Below are 26566 nucleotides of genomic sequence, written 5' to 3' on the forward strand. Positions count from 1 at the left end.
TTTTTTTATATTAAATGATTAAAAACCAAAACAAAGGAGATTTTCTCTCTAATTTATTAAGTCAGCTTTAAATGTGTTTTTATTTATTATGTGGACAAAAATGTTTTTTCGCAACACAAAGTAAAAAAAAAAATAGACCAAGCAACTGCTCGTAAAAGTATACTTGACATTTTTCCGTAAGTGCCTGCACTATAACCTAATTGATTATACGACAATGAAAGACTATTTTTTTGTGCGCTTGTGATTATGTAAAGTATTTCATCTGACGAAATAAGTCACCCGGAAGTGAATGTTCATCGCCTATTTGTTTCCGGTTGTGACTTTAGTGTCTTGACAATCTTGACCCCCGGCATTAGGGAGGACTGTTGCTCTTTCACAAAATCCTCACTCTCATTTGAACAGGTAAGTGCTTCATATTTGTCTGACGCGAGTTATATTTGATCATTGAATGTCCATCGTGTCCCGTGCGTTTATTTTTTTGACGTGTAGGTCAGTGGGTGTGTTAAGCTAACAAGCAAGTCAGAAGAGTGACTTTCCTTCCTGTCAGCCATTTTATCTGGTCAAATTAACCTTTGCAATTTGCATTCACGTGGCCTCTGTTATTGTCCTTTCACGACAAATATCGGAACAGTCACTTGGATGCAGGTTGTGCGTGCTTGCTAACGTTAGCTTCAGATTTCCAACGCGTGTCAGCCACCTCGTTCATATTCAATGGTTTGGTGAACATAATCAATGTTCTTGGTTATTCGTCCTTGTAGTACGATAGTATGTTGAAAAGTATTGCTTCTGATAGCGTGAATGAATGTTGAGTGTAGAGTTGTAGTACTCTGATATTGGAAGTAACATTTTGGTCCTGGTTAATTCAATTCTAGCTGACACTCACAGCACAGCACTGTACGTTGTCTCCTCTTTTGCTTTTCCTCTTGAGAATTTTGTGAATGAAATTGAAACATTTTCATTTCACATTTTCCCCTTCTCCCAGGTTCCAGGGTGTCCCCCTCTTAAAGTGTGGTCCCTCATGGGCAGCTGGTCTAGCAGTGCTGTGCTGGCGCTGTACCGGGCGTTGCTCCGTGCAGGGCGTCAACTTCAATATACCGACCGCAACTACTATCGCCGTGCTGTGGCCCGTGAGTTTCGCCGCTGCCAAACGCTGACGGCACCTGAAGACAAGGAAGAGGCTCTGAAGAGGGGCCAGTTCTTCCTCAGTAGCCGATTGGGTGGGCTTATGTAGGGGGATTCGGCTGTCGGGGCGTGGTCATCTGGAAGTGTCTCTCTCAGGTGGGCTACTGCTTTCAAATTCAGCAACATGAAAAGAATTTGTAAGCACATGCGTGTTCCTTCTTTAAGCTACAGGATGGCCGCAATGAATGGAGGCAGTAAAGGGAAGAAAGATGACAATGGCATCGGCACAGCTATCGACTTCATGCTTTCCAACGCCAAGCTGGTTTTGGGGGTCGGCGGAGCAGCCATGCTCGGCATCGCGACGCTTGCTGTCAAAAGAGTACGCGAGATGGGATTATATTTACATTTGTGTGGAAAAATATCACCGCGTTGTGTTTGTGGCTCAGATGTACGACCGTGCCATCAGTGCTCCCACCAGTCCCACCAAGATGGAGCAGAAAGGAAAACAAAGCTGGGAAGAGCCAGCCTGGGTGGGTTCGTCCCCACGGGTTCTGAACCACAACATGAAGGCCACCGTTAGCAGGTCACTTCAGTCCCTGCCTACTGCCTCCAATTCTTTTGAATCAGGTGTGTATGTGAAACTTGGTGACTTTGTTTGAAACGGCCCCAGTAAAATTCAACCATTTTATTGCTTCCATTTCTATATTTGGTAACAGACATCCATTTTGGAGGATTCTTGCCATTTGTACACAGTGGGTGTTTTCTGCTAGTTAGCCACATCACAATAGAGGAGTTAGATTAGGTTTTGTCTGATGCGATAACTGTTTCAGATAGGTTACTTTGTAGAATACAGCAACTTTTGAGATTTGCATTGAATTTTCTTGACGATTTCATCCAGCTGCTTTTTCTATGGCTTCCCAGACTGTCTGCGCAGGGCTGTGGGTCGAGCCGCAGCCAAAGGGAGCGGGCCCACTCAGGCCGACCTGATCCGTGCTCGGATGCGGCTCTCCCTGCAGGAGCGTCTTTGGGATTTCTATCAGAACAATGTGGACATCCCCGCCGAGGAGCAGGCTGTGGCTCGGCGAGCGGCGTTGGACATTTGCGCGGAGCTCCGAGTGTTCCTCCACGCCAAACTTCCCGACATGCCGCTTCGGGAGATGTACCTAAGCGGCAGCCTCTACGACGACTTGCAGGTAAAATGTAGCACGTCTGTCTGTCTGTCTTTTTTTTTTTTTTTTTGATATCAGTTGGACCCTCTCTGTGATTCAAATGCAACTCCTCCATCACCAAGGTGGTGACAGCAGACCACGCCCAGCTAATGGTGCCTCTAATCCTGGAGAAGAATTTATGGTCGTCCATACCCGGAGAGGATACCATCATGAACGTTCCAGGTTTCTGGCTGATCCGCAGGGAGAATTTAGAATATTTCCCACGGAACAGCAGCTACTGGGACCGTTGTATGGTGGGAGGTTACCTGTCCCCGAAATCAGTCCTCGAAGTCTTTGACAAGCTGATTGGGACCATCAACTGGCCCGCTATCGGCAGCGTCCTGGACTATGTCATTCGTCCCGTGGTCCCCTCAGAAACGCTGACCTTGGAGGTGCAGTACGAGACCAACCGAAAGCTTTACGTGGACTTTTTGCCCTTACTTATGATGGAGGACGGCACTTCTCTTATAGCCAAACCGCATCGGCTCGCCGCCGAGCGCCACGAAAATCTTTGGAGGCAGAGTTTCCGAGTGACCGAGACCGCACGTCTCAGGGCCTTGGATCAAGAAGACGGAGGCTACCGGTGCGCCTGCCTCAAGGTGGCTAAGGCTATGTGCAAACTCAATCCCGCCCTCAACCGGCTTAACGCCAGCCAGCTCACCAACGCTATCTTGCTGCTGAGCGAAAGACAAACCAACTGGACCCACGAGGCTCTGGCCGACAACTTCCTACAGCTGCTGAAGGAGCTGGTGGGTTACCTGGAGGCGGGGCGACTGCCCTGCGCCCTCAGCCCAAAAGTGAACTTATTCTGTGAACTGACCGAGCGGGAAGTGGACGAACTGGGCTACACGCTCTACTGTGCGCTTTCGGAACCCGAAACGCTTCTGGTGACGGAAGGAGCGCAGCGTCCGCACCCTTCCTAAAACTCACTCGGTAAGTAGTTCTTCAGGTCACGTTGATCATTTTTCAGACTGAATACAACGCTTGACATCTGAGAAAATTGCCCCGTGGCTTTCACTCGGTCACTTGTGCGTTCATCCAAATTTACTTTTAATCTCGGATGCCCACATAAAAGTCGAAAGCGACGGTGTCTAATGAAGTTGGTGTATGTCTCATGCATCGTCTTGAAAAGGTCAAACCTCCATTGTAATTAATATACAACATATTACTCTGCATCAGATGATAGCGCTTTTAAACTGATTGGACAGTTTTTAGGATCACAGACAAATCTCATGCATTTTATGATAGATAGCCATGGTTATGTGACGCTGTGTCAAAACCATAGAATGTCATGTTTATTGTCTGTATGTCAACACAAAAGCGAATAAAATGCTAATAAGCGATTTTTGCCAAAAGACTCAAGGTTGCTCAATTAGAAAAAAAGATACAATTTTGTCAGGTTAAGGTTTTCAGATTTTTTTTTTTTTTTTCTGGGAACATTTTTCAACATTTCTACCCCCCATTAGGAACATGTATTGAATCTTTGTGGGGTTTTTTTTCAGAATTTTGTGGGGTCGTAAAAAAAAAAGTGGAACCCTAGAGATATCTGGGACACCCCCACCCAAAACAAATGTGCTAGCTTCACCAGTGGTGTTGGATTTCCTGACAATCTTAATGTCTTTCTCTGCATGTTAAGTCTTCCTGTGTAAACACACTTCATGCACAAAAAAATGAGGAAGAGTCACTGTGCCATGATTTGTTCGTTGGATTCAAAACCCAAAGTAGATTCTACCTCATCATCCTCGTGGGGTTCACACTAGTCATGTGCTGCTATCTTGCATCCTGTGCTCGATTTGATTTGAAGTACAGCTCTGTATCCGAGCAGTGCAACATATAAATAAATGTGACAAATGGATTTTCAAAATCGTTTTATTAGTGCTCTTGATGTCTTCCTTTTTGGGACATACGCTCCGTTCCGTGAAGCATAACTTCATTAGTCGCTACCTGTGCTTTAGTATAGAATCTAAGCTTTACATTCTAATTCCTAATTTGCTATTGGCAGTTCTTTGGTCAGTTAGAAAGTGAAACATTAGAACAGAACACACATAGTTTAATGCGATTAATACATTTAGAAATCACGAGTCGGACTACTTGGCTGGTGCAAAGCCCACGCGATCAGCACTCCTATCAAAGACAGTGTAGTATTTCCTGATGAAAACATCTCCCAAGATCCAAAGTGGTCCAGCAGGGGGCGGAATGTCCATGGCCATGAAGCCTGAGAGGCAGATGGAAGTCCCCATCTGTGTCTCCTGCGGAAAAATCACCAAGTGACTATTTGGCTGAGCAGCAACTGGACACAAATCATACCTTCATGACATAATCCTCTCCAGTCAAGTTAAACATCTTCCCTCCGATGTGAAAGGAGATAACAGGAAGTGAGTGGATCTTCTTACAGTCAATGAAGTACTAGAGAAGAAGAAAGACAAGATAATGCGCCAGAAGACTAGAATTGAGTGTGCCACTTGAACAAAATGTACCTCTCCCATCAGCAGGGGCAGCGCTCCGATGGCTTTCTGCAGCGCTCTGATTTCCTCCACAGGCCCGACCATCAGAGACGTCCCCGTGTCGACAATAGCCTGGCATCCTGTTTTGCAAAGAGTCAGCTGGTTGCCCACGGTAACTCTGAGGCAGGAGAGGGGCCAAATAAACAAAAGGTAAAAGAGTTAAGTCGTGTGTTTTGAAAAAATCTCCTCGAAGGTTCCTTCTCACTCGTTCATCTTAATCTGCCAGTAGGCCTTGCGTGTGACGTTGATATAGTGCAGGTCTCCTGTGTAGTATTCCGGATCGGATCCACCCAGCATCAGCTCTCCTCCCACTGCTGCCGCAGGGTCTCTGAAATGTGGGAATCATTGACTGGGCGACGGTCACCCCTAACCCTAACCCACTTTCTTTCTACCTGCTTATATAGAAAGAGAAGACATTTTGCGGCAGCAGCTTGGCCGCCATGGCAGTATCGAAGACCGGGGTGACGTTGGCCACGGATATGGAAGGATAGGCCATTCCCAGAACCCCATCGAAGCGGGCCACGGCAAATGTGATGCCGGGCTGCTTCACCGCTTCACCAAACTGCTGTCCGGGCACGGACAAACCTGCTATCTGTTAAAGCAGAGAATCCGGAAAGAAAAGTCCTTTTGATTTGTACGGTGGAGATAGCGTGACCCAGGCAACTGTGGAATGCGGTCACAGAACTCACGTTGACTGTATCGCCACTGATAAAACCAGACAAGCTTCCTCTGCCGTATCGGATGGAAAAGCCAGTATCGTTCCGAACGTAGGTACTCGACTTCTTTGAGTTGTAGCGGTGATGAAGCCCTGGTGAGATGCGTTTCAGCCATGATGTGATAGTCAGAGACAAATCTCATCTTTGTGCATTAAATGGGAATTGGACTTGCAGTGTAAATCCAACTTACAACAGGCGATATCGAGGAAGGAGCAGTGAATGGAGGGCACCCAGAGGTTGGAGGAGCCGGTGTCGAATAGCACAGTGAAATCCTGAGGCGGTGAGCCAATACTGATGGATCCAAAGTACTGGGCCTCAAAACACAACATCAGAGCAATGTTAATATCGAGAACTTTCAAAACGGATGTTTAATTATAAATTCATTTTGTTCCTCCCATGACACAAATGCCTCACTATAAGCTGCAAGGTGGAAATTGCTGTACTTCATTACTGTAATTGAGTAGATTTTTACAATATATGTACGTTTTCTTCAAATGCTTGTATTTAACATTTCTCACGTTTGTTTTTAATCGTTAGTCCTACTCGTTTAAATTATATAACACTTGCTGCTGTATAATATTGTATGTATTATTGATGATGACTTGAAAAATGTGTGGCCACACGATCTACCTGCAAAACTCACGCAGGTAGGTGACGTAACATTGCGTGGATTGGCACTCACATCCATGAAGTTGGTCAGCCTCTCTACTGGTAATTCTGGGGAGGGAGCGCCGTCCGGAGATCCGCTCGACTTTGCCAAAGCCCGAATTTGATCCAAAGACATCCCATTATCGCTGATGATGCGGCGGATGCTTCTGCTCTTCTGGAGAGGGACCCTAAAATCAATTTAAATATTGCACGTCTTCATTCTTTTTGGCTTCCAGGTTCATTGAGTAAAACCGAGGAAAAACAATAATACGTCTCTTGAATATGAACGCGTCATATACAGTGAAAAACATTAACACTCAAATTGTCATAACACATCCAGTACATTACAATTATATAAGTCTTAAATTATATTGTTTGCAAATAGTACCTTATAAGTGCGATGCTATGTGTCACAAGCAACGCCTCGAGTAGGTAGACAATCCCCAGGCGTGTCATTTCTGTCCAAGACAAAATATATATATATAATTTTCGTGGTTTCCGGGGATAAATTGCCGTTTAAATGTATTAAAACCAACCAACTAGTGCATGTGTTAAATACGAGGCTCCGGCATTGTCCGCGTTCACTCGGTTATCTTCGACACAAGGCACCCATTGGAGGAAACTCCCTTGACAGTTGTCTCTATTGGTCGAAGCAGATGTCAATCATTTAGTATTACACAAATACGTCAACTAGTCACGAGTATTACCGTGACTTGTGATAAGGCACGCACGAAACCGCATTTAAAACACAGCTGTCACAAGCTTTATCGTTATGAAGACATACCGTAGTAAAATATGGTTTGTATTCATGGGTTATACTTTGTAGTATTTATGACTTTGTCCTGAAAAACGACACAACGATACGGTAAACGAGAAAGCTCAATTCAAATAGAACCGAGCGCGTTTTTGCCAAGGTTCTTTGTTATGACTTGAGTGACGCAGCAGATATTGAGTTTCAAACTTTAATATTTTTCACAACGTTGCCCACATTTACAAATACAATGGCCTGGTATTAGGTGTGGCCAGTTATGATGTACATAATGAAGTGTCCAAGAAGCACGTCACAAACAAAACAGCCAATCAGGAGGTGGGGGTAAAGGTGGGTGTGGCACCTTTCACTTTCAGTTAAGTTGGCCATGATTTTTTCCCTAATGAAGTGGCCTGGTATTAGGTACACCTAAAAATGGCGGCGTACCTAATGGAGTTTCCGTGACGTCACAGATCCAACAGCCAATCAGAAAGTGGGGCTGAGGGCGGGTGTGGCACTTTTCACTCCCCGCTAAATTTTGACAATTATTTTTCCCTAATGAAGTGGCCTGTGATTAGGTACACCTAAAAATGACGGCGTACCTAAAGGAGTGTCCGAATGACGTCACAGATCCAACAGCCAATCAGAAAGTGGGGGTGAGGGCGGGTGTGGCACTTTTCACTTTCACTTAAACTTTTTCCCTAATGAAGTGATTAGGTACACCTGTGTCCGTGTGACGTCACAGCTCAACCAGCCAATCAGAAAGTGGGGGGTTGTTTGGGTGTGGCACTTTTCACTTTCATTTAAATTTTGACCATGATTTTTCCCTAATGAAGTGGCCTGTGATTAGGTACACCTGAAAATGGCGGTGTACCTAATAGAGTGTCCGAGTGACGTCACAGATTAACCAGCCAATCAGAAAGTGGGGGGTTGTTTGGGTGTGGCACTTTTCACTTTCACTTAAACTTTTTCCCTAATGAAGTGATTAGGTACACCTGTCTCCGTGTGACGTCACAGCTCAACCAGCCAATCAGAAAGTGGGGGGTTGTTTGGGTGTGGCACTTTTCACTTTCATTTAAATTTTGACCATGATTTTTCCCTAATGAAGTGGCCTGTGATTAGGTACACCTGAAAATGGCGGTGTACCTAATGGAGTGTCCGAGTGACGTCACGGATTAACCAGCCAATCAGAAAGTGGGGGGTTGTTTGGGTGTGGCACTTTTCACTTTTTGTTAACTTTTGACCATGATTTTTCCCTAATGAAGTGGCCTATGAATAGGTACACCAGAAAATGGCGGTGTACCTAATAGAGTGTCCGAGTGACGTCACAGCTCAACCAGCCAATCAGAAAGTGGGGGGTTGTTTGGGTGTGGCACTTTTCACTTTTTGTTAACTTTTGACCATGATTTTTCCCTAATGAAGTGGCCTGTTATTAGGTACACCTGAAAATGGCGGCGTACCTAATGAAGTGTCCAAATGACATCACATATCAACCAGCCAATCAGGTGGTGGGGGTGAGGGCGGTTATAGCCCTTTTCATTTTTGGTTAAGTTTCTCCCCTAATGAAGTGGCCTGGTATTAGGTACACCTCATGGACACTTCAATAGGTACACTGCACGAGGTAAAAAAAAAAAAAAAAAGTAAATAAATAATTAAGAACGTGTAGTCAAGTGTCGTCACAAGGTTGAGGAGGGACATGAATGGTCTCAGTTTTTTTGTTTTTTTTTAATTTATTGAACTTCAATAACATACACAACCAGCAATACATCTCACAATACATCAGACAAAAATAAAATAAAAATCAAGTAAACACAAGGTAGTGTCGACAACAGCAATTCACACATTTTTTTTCTAAGTTACAATACCCGAGCGCAGTCTCAGTTGAGAACTTGATAACGGGATAGCAAGCACTTCAATTGCATGTTTATTTCTTCATCTAACCACCCTAAAACTCTTCTTTGTAATAATATTGGTCTGTAGGACAAGTGAGGAGTGTTCGAGTCCCGCTCCCTGTACCATTTGGAAATTATACCGACAAATATGCATAACTCAAACTTCATTCTCTCCCATTCAATTTCTTATTAGTATTAATTTAACAATTTCCGTCCTGCTAGTTGTGACGTAATTTGCATTGCTTGACTCCTCACTTGTCTTGCGTGATTTGACTGACGTTTAAATCACATCTCAGGCAGTTGTCGTTGCGCGTGACTACGTGGCGGTTCACAACCAATAAGAATGAGCTGAATTTATTTATCAATGTGATTGGTTTAAAAACTTCATTTGGCCCGTTTTCATTGGTTACTCAACCAACAAAGCCCGCCTCTTTGACAGTGTTATTTAAAGGTACAGAGTGCCAACGCGTACAGTCTCCTGTGCGCCAAACTTTACTGAGGGGTCGCGAACAACGTGCAAGAACGTGGTAAGTTATTTTAGTAACATTATCTTTAGGTTTGAAAGGTTAACCTCTAATACCCGAAAATTGTCTTGTTTTTAGTATTCAAACGTGCAGTGTATGCTTTTTGCACGAAGTGATGGGAGGCAAAAGATACATGAGCCATAAAAGAGGAGGATGGGAATGCTTTTCGAACTTTCTGATTCCTTTTAAAAACCATTACATGCAATGGAAATTGTTTTTATGTTAGTGGACATGTTTGTCCTTATGCAGGGGAAAAAGGTAACCTTTACCAAACTCTGCATCAGACTAGTTGACTTTGCCTTTGATTGGATGTAGTTGAGTCACGTCAGCAAAACTCAAGTTTGATGTCTATGCCCTCTAACTTTTTGTTCCCTGACTTTGACACTATTGATTTGGGCGTGTCCCTCCTCTCGCAACAACTCAATGTTCCCAAGTGAGGGGCAAATCCTTTTTAGTCGTGTTTGCCATGTTTTTAGGTGAATGTTTTCCAATTTATTTCAAACATGGTGCACTGCAATCCGTAGAGTTCCACACAAGAACTGTAAAGTTAATCATAGTCAGTTTTGAATGACATTAGAATTCTCTTATTGTAAAATTCCTTTCGGAGAGCTACTTTGAAAATATCTTGTTATATTTCCATCCTCAGATCATCAAAATGTTGCTACGGTGGCTAGCATCTCTCTACCTCCTGGCCGCCGCCACCCTCGCCGTCCCCGCTCAGGAAAAACGCGTCCATCACCGCGGCGACTTGAGCGACCATGCCCACGATGACGCTCACGGCTTTCAGTACGACCACGAGGCCTTCCTGGGCAAAGAGGAAGCAAAGACCTTTGACCAGCTGACCCCTGAAGAGAGTAAAGACAGACTGGCGTAGGTTCTGCTTATGTCAGCATAACTGTCACCCAAAAAAAAAAGAATGACTACTTTTCAACATGCCGTCTTCCTTTTCCTCCTACAGGAAAATTGTGGACCGCATTGACACAGATAAGGATGGCTTTATCAACCACGCAGAGCTTTATCATTGGATCAAACACAGACACAGGAGTTACATCGAAGAGAACGTCAACAGTCACTGGAGGGATTACGACGCCAACCAAGATGACAAAATAGCCTGGGGGGAATACAAGAACACCACCTACGGATACTATATTGGTAAGTCCGTTGGGTCAAAGCGTCCGTCGAAACATCGGACATCTGTTTGTCTATCTTGTCAGGTGAGGAGTTTGACGGCTTGGATGACAAAGCCACCTACAAAGCAATGCTCGCCCGAGACGAAAGACGCTTCAAGATGGCCGATCGTGACGGCGACGGGATCGCCACGCGCGAGGAGTTCACCGCTTTCCTCCATCCGGAGGAGTTTGATTACATGAGCGATTTGGTGGTACAGGTAACCCATAACAGTACATGGAAAAGAACATTGGAGATTTGTTCTTGTACTCACTCGTGTTAGATTACGAAAGCGTTTTTCTTTTAGGAAACAATCGAGGACATTGATAAAAACGGCGACGGCAAGATCAGCATAGATGAATACATCGGTAAGTGAGCGGCGTTTTTACTTTACAAGCACTTCCACTCAATTGGGCGTGTCATCATTTGGAGTTGAATATTCCCATAGGTGACATGTACACGCTAGAGAATGGAGAGAGTGAGCCTGAATGGGTCCAAACTGAGAAGAAACAGTTCACTGAGTTTAGGGACGCCAACAAGGTAAGAGACCGTTTGCTGTTTTGAATCGAAAATCAGCTCCAAAATTTCGTGTCACGGTCACATCATGTATGACACAGGATGGTTACATGGACGCCAGTGAGGCGGCCCGCTGGATTTTGCCTGGAGAAGCCGACCACGCCGACAATGAAGCCAGACATTTGATCGACGTGACAGACACCAACAAGGTACAAGTTTTGGGCAAGTCTGGCAGAGGTGTCAGGGAGGGAGATACAAAATACATCAACACTGCCATAATTAGGATTTAATTCCATTTTAATTGACACTAATTGTCTTCTCTCTTCTGTCTTAACCTCTCTCTCATCTTTTCCATGACGTCACGCACGTCTCCATCTCCTTCTGTCAATCACGCCAATGGTCAGGACGAGAAAATAAACAAGCAGGAAATCCTGGCCAACTGGAACATGTTTGTGGGCAGCCAGGCCACCAATTATGGAGAAGATTTAACAAAGAATCACGACGAACTTTGATGAGCTGTCACCTTCTTAATATTATTGCTCACGTGTGTGTACTGGTGTGTGATGGCTGTCGCACCAGTACACAAGTATCACACTTGCAGAAACTATTCCATATGCATTCACATACTGTGTATGTGGTTACAGGTGATTTTTTTTTTTAATGCCCACACAGCATTACTAAACACAGTCCAACTATATTTCAATTAAGAAGTGATACCAAAACTGTGGCTATCGTCCCACGTGCACTGATAGTAAACCGAAACTGTCTTTTGAGTTGGAGCCTAGAAACGTGGTCACGACAATTCGGAATCATCAGAAACCATACACTCCACTGAGCACTTCATTGTACTTGAAATATTTTCGCTACGTACTTAATGACGGCCATCCCATGTATGGAAATCCATTTTTTTTATTAATGTTTCAAGCCAAATATCTTAGCACTAGTATTGAGTTTTAATTAATTTGCTGTTAAGGTCAGAAGCATTTCAACATTGCCTATTACAGGCAACTCAAAGAAATAAAAAAACTAAATGTTACTGACTGCAGATTGGACAAATAAATGAACTTTTGTACGTGTTGTTTTATTTAATCCTGCAAAGAATACTCATCAGCCACTATGTACTTTTGATACTTGCACTTGCTAAAATAAGTAACTCAGTATTTTCAATGAAGGACCTTTCTTCTGCTGATCTGAATCACTTCTTTCCTTTTACTCTTGCTTTTGTTTTCTACCTTGTGCGTGTCAGGATGGACTTGTGACATTAGCAGAGATGCTAGATAAACTCGACTTCATCAAGATCAGCACCATCACAGATTATGGAGCCATGGAGGTTGACGGCCATGATGAATTGTGAATATCAATACCACAGACTAAGATTGACTGACTGATTTTTTTTTTTTCCTGTGCCTTTATCAATTCAAATACATTCAGGAAAATGAAAAATAACACGACTTTTCAAATGATATGAACATTACACGGTCCCTTCCTAAGCCTCTTCAAAATGACCACAAAAGTACAAACATGGCCAAGCTATCATATCGAATAAGAAAAAAATGTCATATTTTGACTTACCGTAATTACAAATATATTGAAAAAGATTTTTTTTTTTTTGAGAGCATAATACAGGCAGACAGACCATCATCATCTTTCACACTTGCATGACGGGACGAGCTTCTTTGGCCTTGAGCTCTATACCAGCACCCGCAAAGCCCGTTCCTCCCTGTCAAACAAAAGAACCACCAAATCAAGATCATCTTCACACCGTCAATGGTTGGCATCACCTATGTCACCATTAAAATGATATTCGATGGAAAAATTTGTAGCTCTTTAAAAAAAAAAAATCTGACCATATTCATGCTCAGAATAAGCAATCAATAATAATCTACATTTTTAGAATTTTAGATAAAAAAAAAAAAGACATACATACCCTCTGCAGTGGTATGATGTCTTTGTCAGAGAGTTTGTCTCCACTCACGGGATCCGTCATATCCATCTTGATGAGCTTCTCCACGCACTCCTGTGTCACCACACAGCCCCTGAACACAACCCGGAAAGCAGTGTCAAAGTACCTTTGCCTTCCCCGCAGTGAAAACACCCTGGCTCGACCACTCACGAAGGCCGCAGGACAGCACAGGGGACGCTGTTGCCCAGGATGTCTTTGGTCACTGCGCAGACATATCTGTCCTGGAAGAGAACAATCAGATTGTTGGGACTGCGTTGTTCATTCTTCTTCTCGGGAATTGCTTTAAATTGTGACAAAATGCTCCTTTGCCGTATAACTCTTGCCGATAAGACTAACCTGGCGGTTGATCAGGGCCACTCGGTCCAGACTGGGGTCTACCGGGGTGAAACGCACTGTGATGAGCTCGTTCATCTTTACAGGTCGTCCTGACATCGGACACAAGACAGCCTTACTCTGGCAAGATGATAGGGAGAGACGAAACGAGAGTTTGTGAAAACGTCATTCTTTCTATGCTCACTGTTGCATATGCAGACTCACGGATGGGCTTTGGACTTAGAGGTCAACTTGTCCTCATCCACTAAATCAACAAAGGTCATTATGACATAGAAACAGATGATGCAACGATAGTTGAAGGGACTGCAATGGTGCTGCACTTCAATGACTGGATGAGTCAAAAGGTCCAAGTAGCAAACTTGACTCTGGCCAGCCCTCTCAGCTGTGAGGAGAAAGTGCTAAGCAACTACGGCACAACTGTGGATGGATTGAAGTGTATTTCGGTTTCAACCAGCAGAGGGCGCAAGTGTATTAGTTGCCGAAAAAAATAGGGGCAGTCAAGATATTTGATTGCTTGACAATTATTATTTATGAATAAATAACTCAATTTTTTAAATTTGTGACTTATTATTCTTATGGTTGTTTATTTCTCACTCAACATTTCATTGCACTTTATTTATTGCTCTCTCTTTTGTTTGTTACTCATGAGCAATGTTCTCTTTTTTTACTGTTTCAGTGTGAGTTACTGGAACCAGAATTTCCTCAGAGAGCAATCCCAAGGGGTGTATAAAATTGAGTCCAAGTCGAAATCTAAGCTAGCTGAGTTTAGTGGTTAGCACACGGTCTAAGATGTGAAATAACAGAACACGCTTCAATGCTCAATCCATACATTTGAACACAGACACTGACCGGTTTCTTGAGAAGGGTGGGCTTTGCTTCAGGTGTCAGAGAAGGAACCCAGAAGCTGGGCAGACTCTGGCTGGAGGAGGCCACTGAATCAGTGGAGGATGATGAGCGACTGTCCGTCTTGATTTTCCCGCCTACTTTGCTTTGCCCTTCAGGGAAAACAAATTCAGAATAGAAACTCGAGTTCCAATGCTGTATCTCTGGGCACACGTACCAGAAATGAAAGGGTTGATGGGTTTGGATACAATGCTGTTCTCTCTGGTTTTAAACTTCTCCACTTTCTCACGTTCTTCTGACTTGGACTCAAGATGACTTTCATGCTTCTGAGCTTGCTTTTGCTTCTCATATGCCTGCAGGAAAATCCAGAAATACTATACGTTTAGTTTTATCATTTACATTTGGATGGGAATAAAACAAGTAAATTGTGGATGAAAGGCAGATAACAGCCTTGAATTTGATGGCTCGTCAATCACCGTGCATTATGTGGGGACAAGCGCTTACTTTGAAATTCACGCTGTCATTAAAAACAAAAAAACAGTACACACTGCCCACGCTGAAGTCAGGTTCATGGAAAAAAAGAAAAGAAAAATACCTTCATCTTCCTGGCAATTTCTGTCTTCTGATGCAGAATGTATTCCAGAATAGCCTGTTTTTCATACAAGAATCCATCTGGACTAAAAACAACAAAAGCAATTTGATGTTTACATTCATGTTTGTATGGTTTACAGGAAGAGAAACTCTGCAGCATCTCCAAATTGAACTGCCAAATAGATTGTCTGTTTATAAGATGAAACATACGTGACCACAGGTGTCTGGCAGGGTTGCAGGGATAAGCAGCAGCAGTCAAAGTCTTTGATGGCATCTTTACCCAGGCGAATGCTCTGTGTGCCGTACCCAGATGCAGCTGAGCAGGACGAAAAACGAACAAATAATCGCATGTTGATTAGATTTGATATGCTGCCAATGCATATGGAATAGAAACTTTTTAAAGACATAACTAACAACAATACTAAATTCGTTACGTGCGTTCTAATTCGATGAGGGGAACAATCGATGCCGCTAACAGTACCTGAATTAAATAACACATTTCTCACCTGTATCTTTCTTTTTCTCGTGGTATGTATAGACGGCTCCAGCGGTGCAGTTTTTTCCGTGGCGAGTCATTATAGCTTTAAATCAGGTCCGTTTAAAAAAAAAATCTGAAAGTTCCGGGATGGTTGCAATGTTTGCAGCGTTAGCTTAGTTTGGATTCGGCTCGGAGCTCGTCGATAACACGAAACGGCAACTGATAGTAAGAGATGACAGACTGTGTTCAGAAATATTCACTTACTAATCACAACAAAGGGATTATTTATATTGTGAACTCTACTATTCACTTATACTCAGGAGACATTTTCTTTTCCAGTGCTACGTGATCGCGCAGTTAATACGTCATTATGTCGCATTCAGATGTCGTCACAGGGAGCGTCATCGTGATCTTCCGTTGAGTGAAGAATTTACATTTTTAAATGACGTCACGGACGAGGTGTGGCAAGTGCCAAGTGATGCTGAGCGGCGTCCAGCTGATGTGACGGTCAAGGCCGCTTGCGGGCTTGGCGTCGGCAATCGGCTCCGTTCTACCGTGTTTGTTTGTTTAGTGCTCGCTTGCCACCGGTTGTTGTCCGCTTTTTAGACTAGTTGTGTAAGATGCTCTCACTGTACAATATTTGTGTGGAAAATCGAGCGGCGGTCGTAAGAAGACACTTCCATTGAAAACAAATGTTCTTTTCTGAAGCTTATATAAATGTCTCTTTTTTTCAACAGATGTACACTGATGTGTTTGAAGCAAAATAAAGGCCTTGAGTCTTTCTCATGATTTCTTTCAGTCAAATGTGTATACTTTATCCTGTGAGCGTGCGGTCACATGATGTTCCATGATGCCCTTTTGGATTGTCAGTCTACCAGCGGGCTTGTAGAACTTGTCCCGATAGCGCCGGCTGTGGTATTTGTGCAATGTCAGCACCCTCTAGCGGTTACATTTATTGATGCAAACATCTTTTGGCCAAATGTGTAATGTGTGTGCATTAAACTTGATGTTAACTGTACCGTTTATTCCTACCCCATTCCTTCTGACACAAGCAATATGGATGGATGCATATGTCGGCATAAATGTTATTGACTTATGGTAATTGATAGAACAAAAATCCTAAAGATGTAACTTATGTATTTGTCCTCATCACGGCATTGTTCCCCATGTTAAACAATCACTTAAATGTGGCAAATGTGGTTTTGTGCCTGTAAAGAAATGTGGCAAGTCTTGAATGTCATTTTGCCGATGACAAAAGTGTCCCGAGTGCCTTAGTTCAATTGTTTGTCTTACAGTGAATTTCCCCACTTCTTTTGCATTACACATCTGCTATTGCTATACAGTAAAACCAATCATGATTCTTATCATCAGTAGTAGCTCTATGTCTTTGACATCTTCCAATCACTCGTGTCAAAATAGGCACATACATAAAAGAGGCACAAGCATGATCAGTTGTCAATCTGTCTGTAGCGTACTGTGTCGTTTCAGTTGTGTTGCTATGGTGACGCAAAGAGTTCATTTTGTATAGACAGTGCAAGAGGATGCAGTGAAAAGATAACCCAAAAGTGTCCTAAACAACAATCCCCTCCGGAGAAGCCGCCCTGTAGTTATCGAGAGCATTTAACTGGTGTTTATCCGCACTCCTTGAGCTTGTATCACTCCATCAGCACCCTTCCCATTTGCCGGCAATCTTTTGCCATCCTGATGCCCTCTGCTCATTCTCTCCATATTTAACACACACCCTTGACTAAATTGCTTCTCTGCATTACCACTATATTTCCAAATTTTAGAGGCCATTTCCTTGAGATGAAAAGCAATAACCTAACAATGGCAAATATTTATGGCATGTTTTGAATAATCCGCACCCAAACGACTCAATGTGAAAATGAACACCAGTAAAGGAAATCGAACTAAATGAAGAGATTCTATCGAAAAAGTAAACGGAATTGATTCCCATTGTGTTTATTGTTAATGTAACCGCTAACAATATTAGCTAGAAAAAGTGTTTCAGGCTCACATTCAGTCAAATCTTTCATTTAATGGCAAGCAACCAAATAGTTGTTTTAAGGAAAACAACTGGCATGGCCAACTCCATCTCAGTGTGACAACCGGCATGGCCAACTAGATCTTATGTGCTGCAGACCAATCTCAAGTGAAAATGTCCCAACAGAGGACTGACTAAGCTGGGAAGAAATTTCCAATTGATTGCGGTGGTGTTTCGAGCCAAATGTGTTGATGTCCCAAAATGTCGTTCAACAAGACTTGAGCAATGTCAGTGTTGAATATCCGCGTTGACCTTTTCCTGGCCTCTTGAGCTCTATTCGGAGCCATCAAACATCTGCATCTTTTTATCTCCATCTCTCATTAGCTCCACCAAGCAACCAACCCCCTTCCATGGTCTCTGGGTGTTTGTTGTTAGCTTCCTGTCACACAGGAAGTGCCTCACCCTGTTGCCTCGCTGGCTCGCTGGCTCACTATTGGTCCTTTCTATGATTAAGACCCAGTGAAGGGGGGCTTACAGGAGGATAGAAAAGGCTTTGGGAAGAGGACAGAGGGTAGAAGGCTGCACTGAATGAAGACTTCTCACGTGGTGCCCGGAGGGAGGTAAGAAGGCCGTTGGTAACTTACACATTTGAAAATTTGGGTTGTCCTGCAGTTGTGCAAGTGGTTCAGACCTTCTGCTGCATATGTAGAAGTACTTGTTTTCTAAACTATATTTGACCTCTACTTTTATGGTGCTAGCATACCAATTGGATGATTTCTTGGTGTGGCTACTCCCAATCCTTGTACCAGCGTCTTGATTCCGCACGGACGCTGGACTGGTTTGGGGGGAGTTGTACCAAGTAATAACGGCCGAAAATTCATCGCTCCATCGTTGATGATGATGATTTGACATTTTAAGAAACTAAGTACACTTTTGGTATATGGCCAAATTCACGTTATACTCTTGATTTTATGGATTGGATAGGGTCATCAATTTCATTGTATGATTTGTTAAAGCAGGTAGCCAACTGAGGAAGGTGAAGGCAAGACCATGTTCCTTTCCCAAGGTGAATGTGTCACTTCTGCTGCACATGTGGAAAAAAAATGAACAATGCAAAAATACAGGAAGCCTATTATAGATTCAACTCTAATACAGTTTTGATCAAATGATACTGCACTATATTTTTCTTGCTTGGTCTGTTTTTATTTCAAGAACGGCATTAAAGTATTTCTTCTCACTACAATAGTTGATGTTTCATTGGAATATATTTTTTGCTTTGAGACAGACAAAAAAAACAGGCTGTCAAATCATCATAATAGAGGCTTTTTAAAAAAAAATAAAAAATTGTCAATATATACATTGTCAATGCATACACACAAAAAACGTCCAAGGTTGACATCTAGCGGCACGCAGTGACAACAACATCCAAAATATTTGTGGCAAATTATGGAAGGCTTGAATCCAGCCAGGGCCCGCCTACTTGCGTTTCTGCGTAACGATCACAACTGTACAAACTGCATAGTCGAGACGGGACGGCGCAAATCTCGAGCGCGATCAGAGGCGAGGACATTGACTCAAGAAGGTAATTAAACTCAAATGTATCATTTATGTTGATTGTGCTCAACAATTATGGAGATGTTTTGGAAAGTCTCTTTTCAAGTTTGTCGCTTGTTGGCTTCGTGTGCGGCTCGGTGTAATACTTTCATTTTAAATGAAAGGTAAATGATTTTTTATTTTTTATTTTAATCACTGCACTTTTCTTTTTCAATTCGATTGTGTTTTACTTTGGGGCGTCTGATCAATCCCCTCCGGGAATGTCTCACGCGAGACCGAGGTCAAACGAAACCGGCACCTTAAACCTTCCATTTTCGTTTTTTACATTTTTTTTAAAAGTCAATGAGCTGTCTCAAGTAGTGAGACGAAGTGGTATGCCGACAAAACGAGAGTTTTGTGAAAAGTGTACAAGAAATCTGTGTAGTATCAGCTCCATTGCAAATGCGCCACCGTGACGTCACAGTTTCCCAACGTCACAATAGTTTCTTTTCGCTTTGTTTATTTTCAGAATCGTATCAATATACGGCATTTTCACATACAATTGCGACTCAAAGAGTGTTACTTTAAAAAATGATCACAAAAATACACTTTGGAGTGTGACGGTATTAATGTAAGGAGTCACGTGGTCACTCCAGAACAAAATGAGCTTGCAGAACTTTTACAACTACTGCATTATGAATGCAGCAAAGTTGTTGTCCACACTGCTGGAGGCAAGAAAAAGACAAGTTAATAACACAAATAATCTGTCAAAACAAACTGATCAAAGCAAAATGAATTGAAGGGAAGGGAAGGGAAGGAAGGAAGGGTGCTCGCTGTATGGTGGGAATCCCCAAGAGTCTATTGGGCTAGGCCATTGTTTCACAATGCACACCACCAAATAAACAAATACACAAAGTGACATCATGTGGAAAATTAACTCGTGATTAAATTCACCCTGAAGCGGCCATTCAATAAATTGAAATGCTAATTAACCTGTTAGGATACGGATTTTTAGCTATTGATCTGACTCCAAATTGTGATCAACACTCCACACAAGTTTCTATGTCCCGATCCACACACCTAACAATTTTGCGAGTTGGTTCTGTCAAAGAGAAGACCGGTAGATCAATCAGACCAAATTGACCAATTGTTTGTTCCAAACAAAGCGCACTAATACAGGCCTGGGTCCCGGCCGGGTCCCTCACGCTAAAACTCGTTATTAGTTATCAGTTTCCATGTTCCTTTCATATGTAACTATATTACACATCCTTGAAACTGCTTGTAAAAAAAAAAAAAAAGAAGGTATTTAAAAAGTCTTTGATCCACGCTATGGCTGTGTGGAGTTACTGTAGCTTTTGGAGTTTCTCTTAGTCAGGAAATATAACAAAATGAACATGTTCACTTCATTTAAAATGACAGCATTAGTTGAACAAAAACTGAAAATATTTCAAGTTTGACATTTTCTTCAGGTGTTCTTTTGCCACCCAAATATTCATGAAAACCCCAAAATTCAAGACATTTCCTCATCCACTTTTCTCTTTTACCTATAGTGATGTCTATGGGTCGCTCTTCCTCCGTCACCTCCATCTCTTTGCTTGAGATTAAAGCTGAGAGCCGTCTTGTGCTTCAAGCTTTCCTCCATCGAGCGCTGTCCCTCCCACTTGTAGAGCGACCTGGCAGAGTTGGAGGGGCTTATAAGGATAAAAACAAGTACAGGTAATTTCATCATCATCATGGCGTGTCAGAAACATCTGCTACACATCGTCTGCTAATCAACTATTACGTAACTCACAGTGCTAGCGTCAAGCCAGAACCAAAGGTCAAAGATGGATGGGATTCTCAAGCCGAAGAGCAAAGCTCAGGAGATGAGAAGAAGACGGGCTTTAAGGGTTTCCTCAAGCAGCTGCCCCGCCGTAACACTGTGCGCTCATTTTCCAAAGATGGGAAAGGTTCTTTAGAAAAGGACATCAAGCCCAAAGCACCGAGCATTAGGGAGCTATCGGAGGTAAGCAAGTGGACCCAAAAAAAAAAAGGTCTTTAAACACAGAGAAACCGTTTCCCCGCAGGAAGACGTTTTGTCTCCCTCCTCTACGTCCGAAGATGACGACGGCGAAAAGAAACAGAGCAAAAGACTGAACAGAAAGAAGATTAAAAAAAGCCTTTCCAAGATTTTCAAGATTAAGACAGAGAAGGATAAGGCAAAGGAGAAAGAGAGAGAAAAGGAGAGGGAGGAGAATGAGAAGGACAAAAAGAAACCCGGAGCTCCACCGCAGAGGCCTTCCACGTTGGTGTTTGACAAAACAGCTGAGCTCATACCAATTGTTGTTTCCCCAAGTAAGTTTTCTCACTTCCAAAAGTAAATGTACCGCAACCTATTCACCACAAAGTTCCAGAAGGTCACGATTGTGTTGTTGTTTCTTTCTCGGGCGCATAGATCACCCTCCTGCTTTCTACTATGAAGTTGCGGAGAAGCTGGAAAAGATTGCCCAAAAGTCTGCCAGCATAAAAAGGCCCAGCAGTAAAGGCAGAGTGAGCCCCCCACCCGCCGCACAGGCTCCATCGGGTAATTGGCTCATATACTACATACAAGGAAATAACAATCAAGCGCAAAGTCAAAAACCTGTCGGCCAGGTTGGATCCACATCAAACCGCGTACTGGCTGACCTTGCCTCTGTCAGGAACGTCGAATAGACTTTTCCACCCAACCGTTTGGCCAAGGCGGAGCAATTGCGTAATTGGCTTTGTAATTATCGCAACGTTTTTTTTTTTACAACCATCATTTTTACCGTAAGTCAAAACCATGACGCTGCATGAAGTCAATTGGAGACGTAGAAAATGTCTGATATTTAACATTTTAGATCTAAAATTATATACATTTTAGATCTAAAATGTTGGATTTTTTATGAACAGAGGAATTAAAAAAAACACACACACAGTAGTCACAGAAATAACTTGGAATAATGTAATATTCAAAATAAAACGAATGAAAAGGAAACATTGCTGCGTACCCACGTATGGATCATTTTAGATTTGCTTTGTACATGTTCTAAACCGTTTCCTTCCTTTTTTATTTTTTTTCATTTTAAAGTTGCGGATGACAAAGAGCTAGTGGTGCAGCAGCTTGTTGAAGTGCTGTCGGCCGAAGCCGATTCCATCAACAATAAGGTAAGGTGGTGTGTTTCTGTTTCTTCTCATCTCGTGGTCATTTCCGATCCATCTTTCTGCTATATCCAGATCCAGACAGACCCATTTCTACGCGCCTCTTTGTCTCGCCTGTCGTACGCGTCCTTCGTCAGGCTACTCGACACTGTCAGCAGCACGCAAGAATCCCACCTGGACTTCCTCCAGCCCATGTCCAGCCCGACGTCCAGCCCGACATCCAGCCCGACGTTACGCCGCATGGCCGTCACCATGGAGGTGTCGAGGCGGATTGTGACGGCGACGGGCGTGCATCGCATGCAAGGCTACGCCGAATGCTACATGGAGACCTTTGCCCCGTGGTTAAAGAGTCAAGGAGGATGGGTGAGTGCTTCTTAACACTTTTTTTTCAATGGCTGATTTCCATTTTTATTCACGATCAGAGGTGTCAAATCCAAATGTGTACTTTACAGTGTTGACATCATTTTAATCCTAACATTTATATTTTGTTTCATCCACAGGAGAATGTGGTCGATATGCAGGATTCTGTGGAATACGACTGAAGAACCTTTTTTTTTTTTTAATGACATCAACTGTGCCATCTTGAGGTCATCTTGAGGTGTTTTATTTGATCAAAACTATTGCTGTGAAAGTTCACTCGTCAACTCGGATTATCGTCATCGTTCGTCAAGTTCCAATGAGACTGAAAAAGGTTGAGGAATGAGGAATTACATATGTGAGTCACAGTTTAAAATCAAAAGACCATCTGGGAGTCATGGCGTCGAGTCAAGAAGTTTCAGGGACTAATGTAGCAAACTTTTTTTTTTGTGCCATCAATTGTTGGGGAGGTTTTTGCCGTATGACGCACACAAACTTTTTCCAACTGCGTCGTCTGGCCACCTTTGTTAAGAGTCTAATTAATTAATTAATACTACCTCCATCAAGCGTGTGGCTATTTAAAAATGCTAATTAACTAAAAGTTCAGTTTACCATCTGTACAAACACAAGTGTATTTGTATTTTTTGTATTACACAATGGATACTGGACTTCGAAACCATGCCTGACTGTGCAGCAACTTTTTTTTAATATCTTTTTTCCCCCCTTTTGGTTAGAAATAATAGTGAAAATGTTAAAGATATGTGTAATAAGTTATTCTATTTGTATGTGTGTCTTCTTTCTAGGATTTTAAGATTTTATTATTCCATTGTTGCTTTGAATGTTTCAAGGTAAAATGTTCTAAATACACCAATTTCTTTTTGTCCATGACAAATGGAAACTTGTTTTTTCAAAAAATACTGAGTGCTGTTTTTAATTAATAATTTATATTTATGTTTACAATATTGCAAAAGAGGGAAGTTTACACGAGCGCCAAAATATTTGCTTGCTCAAAGAGCTTTATTATAAAATGGCTGTTTTTGCACTGTACAAAAACTGAGAGTGGACAAAGGGAATGTGATACAATACCAAAACATTATTGATTGTATGCAAACAAGATCTTGGTCTGAAAAAGAAGATTTTGGAAATAAAATATTGACTGGAAGGAAGCATGTATAATGCTTTTCGATGCATTTCAACTCACTTCCACTTGAGTTCATTTAGTGCCGTCAATTATGAATGACTCACAAAACAAAAGGAGACGTCAGACAACATGAGGCACTATAACAAATCAAAAAGCAGAACAAAACCATTCATCAAATCACACTCCCATAAGCAGCCTGGGAACATAGTGCAGAAATAAATTCATATCACAAATATATATATATATATATATATATATGCAAATTGCTCAGTTATTGCATAACTGCCTCAGTGAAAAGGTCCAGACTTGGCTCTTGGCTATTTACAATGTGCACATTCTCCCCTGTGCTTACATGTATTTTTATTTTTTCACCCACATTCTAAGAACATCGATAGGTGCGCCCGAGCTCACCCGTGATCCTAATGAGGGCAAGATGAGCAAGATCTCTCTTAGTCATCTTCTAATGGCTTTGTAGTAAAAGAGCTCTCAATCATTATAATTGACTTTGTCCAAAGCAGATGGACAAAAAAAAAATGGTATTGATCAGATTAAACGCATTGATTTATGAGAGTAACAAAGAGGAAATGCAGCTCACTCACACTCAGTCCAAATACTTCTCAGCACACATGATTTGGCAGTACATCAGCATGGAGAACACCAGGGCCAAGATCTGAACAGACAAGAAAGTACAGTAAAAAAAAGAAAAAATCATCATCTTGTGCTTCAAAGCATATTCAATCAAGATAGCAAGCTAGAATAAAGTCATTGAAACTACCTGCACAACACCAACGCACACGCCAAACACCAAAACTGATGGAATGTTTTCCAGGAGCCAGTCCCTGGCCTTTTTATAACAAGGCTGTAAAAAAGACAAAAATGTCAAATCCTCATACACACATTGCCTGCATTTTCTGAGTGGAACGAAGACTGGGGCTCATTTCAGAGGTCGTCTCAAGTATCATGGATATTACACAATAGTTCATTTGGTCTGAGATGGAATAGAATGGTTGCTTTGGCAACCCCGAGTCCACACAATGACACAATGAAGAGCACGTTGTGATCATTTTTTCTGGAGTATACGGCAAGAATGGTATGTAAAGGACGGAGCCTGACAAACTGGTCGTGCTCCTATTGACATGCGCATTGGACCTCCCTTGGTGCTGTGTATGTGCAACAGCCCACATTCAAACATCTGGAGGAGATTTGGATCTCATTTGAGAAGATCAGGCTTGTTGTTTGGAATGTACCTCTGTGTAAATGAGCCCTTTCCATCCGTCAGTGCATTGGTCGATCCCGACGGAGCAGCAGGACGACGGCAGCGTTCCATTGAGTACTTCATACCAGTCGGTTTGGTTCGTCACGCCACAGCATTTGAACTGGAAGAAGGAGACACCTCAAAAACATGACTTGAGTTTCAAATGCTCCAAAAGCCTCCGCTTACCATTTTTTGGACATTATCCCAAGATTTTTTCAGCCCTGGATCCGATTCATAACTTTTCATCCCCTCCTTTAATTCCCCCTGTGCTTTGGAATCCAGCTGAATATAAAAAAGGAAAAATCAAGATATGATCTGACTGTAATGACTTTTAAAAAGATTTTTTTTTTTCCATTCCATTTCTGACTGCAAATTGCCAGCCGTGAGCTCACCTTATCTCGAAAGATGTGTACGACCAGTGCTAGAGCGATTTCTGTCAGGACCAGGAGCAACAGGATAACAAAGAACTGCACAGGAGGGAGGAGAGCTTCAAACTCCTCTGTCACATCAACACAGCGACATCTTCGGCGTGCTTCCACTGACCATGAACAACAAGCAGCGTTGCTCCTTCAGGGCCCCCAGACAGCCGAGAAAGCCCGTTACCATGGTGATCCCGCCGGCCACCAGCAGCAGGTTGGCTGCCGAGAGCGACGGAAAGGAGAGCGGAAGAGATGAAAACTCCGACTGGGTGAAGGACAGCCACACTCCTACGCCAAACAATCCACATCCTCCCAGCTGGTTAAAAGACATATACAAAGGTCCAGGTCGACTGCATTGAAACCTGACTTTTTTTGGAGACACGCTACTCACCCAGAAGATGAGGTTAAAGCCAAACATCACATATTTGACGCAGCACAAACATTTGCGAGATGCTGACATCCTGCAGAAGGAAAGCAGGAGTCAACAAAATGATCGGCACAAGTTGACCTAGAGACCTTTGACCTTGCGTCGGGATGAAGATACCCATAGCTTTTTTGTGCATGCTTCCGTTTGTTTGTGAATGTGACAAGTGACCTCATACAGGAAGTCAAATTGCTGACAGGAAGGGAGGAAGGAAGGAAGGAAGGAAGCTCCCTTCCCTTCTCAATAGACCTAATTATACTACCGAAGGCATTTGTAACTGGGATTGCTCAACAGCTAAGGGCAACAACCATGACATTTTCATTTGTGCTCTCGCAATCATGGCAAAGTCGCATTTTCAAATGGGTTTGTTGGATCAGATGAGTTCGGTTTCAGAAGAAGACAGAGAAGGAAAAGGAGAAGAGGAAAGAAAAGGAGAAAAAGAAGACAAAAAGTCAAAGAGGACAAAAAAATGGTCTCTCAAGATTCTTAAAGATTCAGAAGTCACACTTTTTTCTTTTCTTACAATACATGTCTTTTCAAAGGTAGGCAGCACAATTCTGTTTTTGGGTTGAGTAAATAATTCTACTTTGATAACTAGAGATCTCATTTGGACGAATCTGTGCACATGCTGTTTTGAAAATGTCGATCGGTGTGCGGGACTTTACCTTGAGGATGTTAGCTTGCGTTTTGTATTCCTACTTTCAAATCCCTTGCTTTTCCTCTTTCTTGCTTTCTTTGTCTTGAAGCAGCAGCAGCAGCAGCAGCAGCAGCAGCAGCAGCAGCCAAAGGTTTCAAGAATCTTTCTTTGCTCTTCTCTCTCTCCCCCAATTAGTTTGTCTTCATTCCTGATTCCCAACCTTTGGACTTGAGGTATTTTTCCATCTGGGAAGCTTTACTCTAGTTCCAAAAGTTTCCAGATGTCTGAGTTTGGTCCGTCCTTCTCTGTGCTCCTCCCCTCCCCATTCTTTCCATCTACCCCCCTCCACATTTTCTCTTTGTTCTGAAAACATTGTTTGGCTCTTTCGAATGCGGCCACTATGA

General features: G+C 42.6%; 7 protein-coding genes across 13 annotated transcripts; 4 read left to right on the forward strand and 3 right to left on the reverse strand.

Annotated features, from left to right (window-relative positions):
* The first annotated feature begins 275 nt into the window (after positions 1–275).
* On the forward strand, positions 276–1231 carry LOC147043837 (mitochondrial ribosome and complex I assembly factor AltMIEF1-like). 2 transcript variants are annotated; one of them, XM_085933871.1, is made up of 2 exons: positions 276–402; positions 983–1231. In XM_085933871.1, the coding sequence occupies exon 2, from the start codon at positions 1019–1021 to the stop codon at positions 1229–1231; it is 213 nt and encodes a 70-aa protein (XP_085789997.1). In that variant the 5' UTR covers positions 276–402; positions 983–1018. The 2 variants fall into 2 exon arrangements, with proteins under 2 accessions (XP_085789997.1, XP_085789998.1); XM_085933872.1 differs by lacking the exon at positions 276–402 and adding an exon at positions 565–894.
* A 123-nt stretch (positions 1232–1354) lies between these two features.
* On the forward strand, positions 1355–4197 carry mief1 (mitochondrial elongation factor 1). The gene is made up of 4 exons (XM_085933866.1): positions 1355–1501; positions 1569–1749; positions 2044–2315; positions 2414–4197. The coding sequence occupies exons 1-4, from the start codon at positions 1355–1357 to the stop codon at positions 3251–3253; spliced, it is 1440 nt and encodes a 479-aa protein (XP_085789992.1). The 3' UTR covers positions 3254–4197.
* A 4-nt stretch (positions 4198–4201) lies between these two features.
* napsa (napsin A aspartic peptidase) lies at positions 4202–6781 on the reverse strand. 3 transcript variants are annotated; one of them, XM_085933868.1, is made up of 10 exons: positions 6735–6781; positions 6587–6656; positions 6233–6386; positions 5741–5864; positions 5524–5642; positions 5227–5426; positions 5040–5162; positions 4808–4952; positions 4638–4736; positions 4202–4579 (listed from the first exon to the last, which is right to left on the reverse strand). In XM_085933868.1, exons 2-10 carry the CDS (start codon positions 6652–6654, stop codon positions 4418–4420), a joined length of 1194 nt encoding a protein of 397 aa, XP_085789994.1. In that variant the 5' UTR covers positions 6655–6656; positions 6735–6781; the 3' UTR covers positions 4202–4417. The 3 variants fall into 3 exon arrangements, with proteins under 3 accessions (XP_085789994.1, XP_085789996.1, XP_085789993.1); XM_085933870.1 differs by having other exon boundaries at positions 6739–6749; XM_085933867.1 differs by having other exon boundaries at positions 6587–6770.
* Positions 6782–9300: 2519 nt separating this feature from the next.
* rcn3 (reticulocalbin 3, EF-hand calcium binding domain) lies at positions 9301–12491 on the forward strand. 2 transcript variants are annotated; one of them, XM_085934366.1, is made up of 8 exons: positions 9301–9365; positions 10009–10232; positions 10321–10514; positions 10577–10749; positions 10837–10897; positions 10978–11069; positions 11147–11254; positions 11450–12491. In XM_085934366.1, exons 2-8 carry the CDS (start codon positions 10018–10020, stop codon positions 11555–11557), a joined length of 951 nt encoding a protein of 316 aa, XP_085790492.1. In that variant the 5' UTR covers positions 9301–9365; positions 10009–10017; the 3' UTR covers positions 11558–12491. The 2 variants fall into 2 exon arrangements, with proteins under 2 accessions (XP_085790492.1, XP_085790491.1); XM_085934365.1 differs by having other exon boundaries at positions 12292–12491.
* nosip (nitric oxide synthase interacting protein) lies at positions 11623–15657 on the reverse strand. The gene is made up of 9 exons (XM_085934367.1): positions 15282–15657; positions 14986–15091; positions 14780–14861; positions 14402–14537; positions 14191–14336; positions 13345–13461; positions 13159–13229; positions 12973–13081; positions 11623–12765 (listed from the first exon to the last, which is right to left on the reverse strand). The coding sequence occupies exons 1-9, from the start codon at positions 15349–15351 to the stop codon at positions 12694–12696; spliced, it is 909 nt and encodes a 302-aa protein (XP_085790493.1). The 5' UTR covers positions 15352–15657; the 3' UTR covers positions 11623–12693.
* A 2166-nt stretch (positions 15658–17823) lies between these two features.
* On the forward strand, positions 17824–22843 carry bcl2l12 (BCL2 like 12). 2 transcript variants are annotated; one of them, XM_085934440.1, is made up of 8 exons: positions 17824–18819; positions 20321–20486; positions 20565–20775; positions 20837–21104; positions 21205–21333; positions 21859–21935; positions 22005–22292; positions 22430–22843. In XM_085934440.1, the coding sequence occupies exons 1-8, from the start codon at positions 18684–18686 to the stop codon at positions 22469–22471; spliced, it is 1317 nt and encodes a 438-aa protein (XP_085790566.1). In that variant the 5' UTR covers positions 17824–18683; the 3' UTR covers positions 22472–22843. The 2 variants fall into 2 exon arrangements, with proteins under 2 accessions (XP_085790566.1, XP_085790567.1); XM_085934441.1 differs by lacking the exon at positions 17824–18819 and having other exon boundaries at positions 18869–20486.
* On the reverse strand, positions 18442–26396 carry tspan4b (tetraspanin 4b). Of its 2 annotated transcripts, none has more exons than XM_085934442.1 (9): positions 26191–26396; positions 25493–25562; positions 25226–25417; positions 25075–25149; positions 24869–24964; positions 24675–24803; positions 24203–24286; positions 24027–24097; positions 18442–20443 (listed from the first exon to the last, which is right to left on the reverse strand). In XM_085934442.1, the coding sequence occupies exons 2-8, from the start codon at positions 25559–25561 to the stop codon at positions 24029–24031; spliced, it is 714 nt and encodes a 237-aa protein (XP_085790568.1). In that variant the 5' UTR covers position 25562; positions 26191–26396; the 3' UTR covers positions 18442–20443; positions 24027–24028. The 2 variants fall into 2 exon arrangements, with proteins under 2 accessions (XP_085790568.1, XP_085790569.1); XM_085934443.1 differs by lacking the exon at positions 18442–20443 and adding an exon at positions 23546–23564.
* Positions 26397–26566: the final 170 nt, after the last annotated feature.

This window comes from Syngnathus leptorhynchus, chromosome 16 (genome assembly GCF_054491065.1).
Source record: "Syngnathus leptorhynchus isolate UIUO chromosome 16, UIUO_Slep, whole genome shotgun sequence".
Taxonomy (NCBI): Eukaryota; Metazoa; Chordata; class Actinopteri; order Syngnathiformes; family Syngnathidae; genus Syngnathus; species Syngnathus leptorhynchus.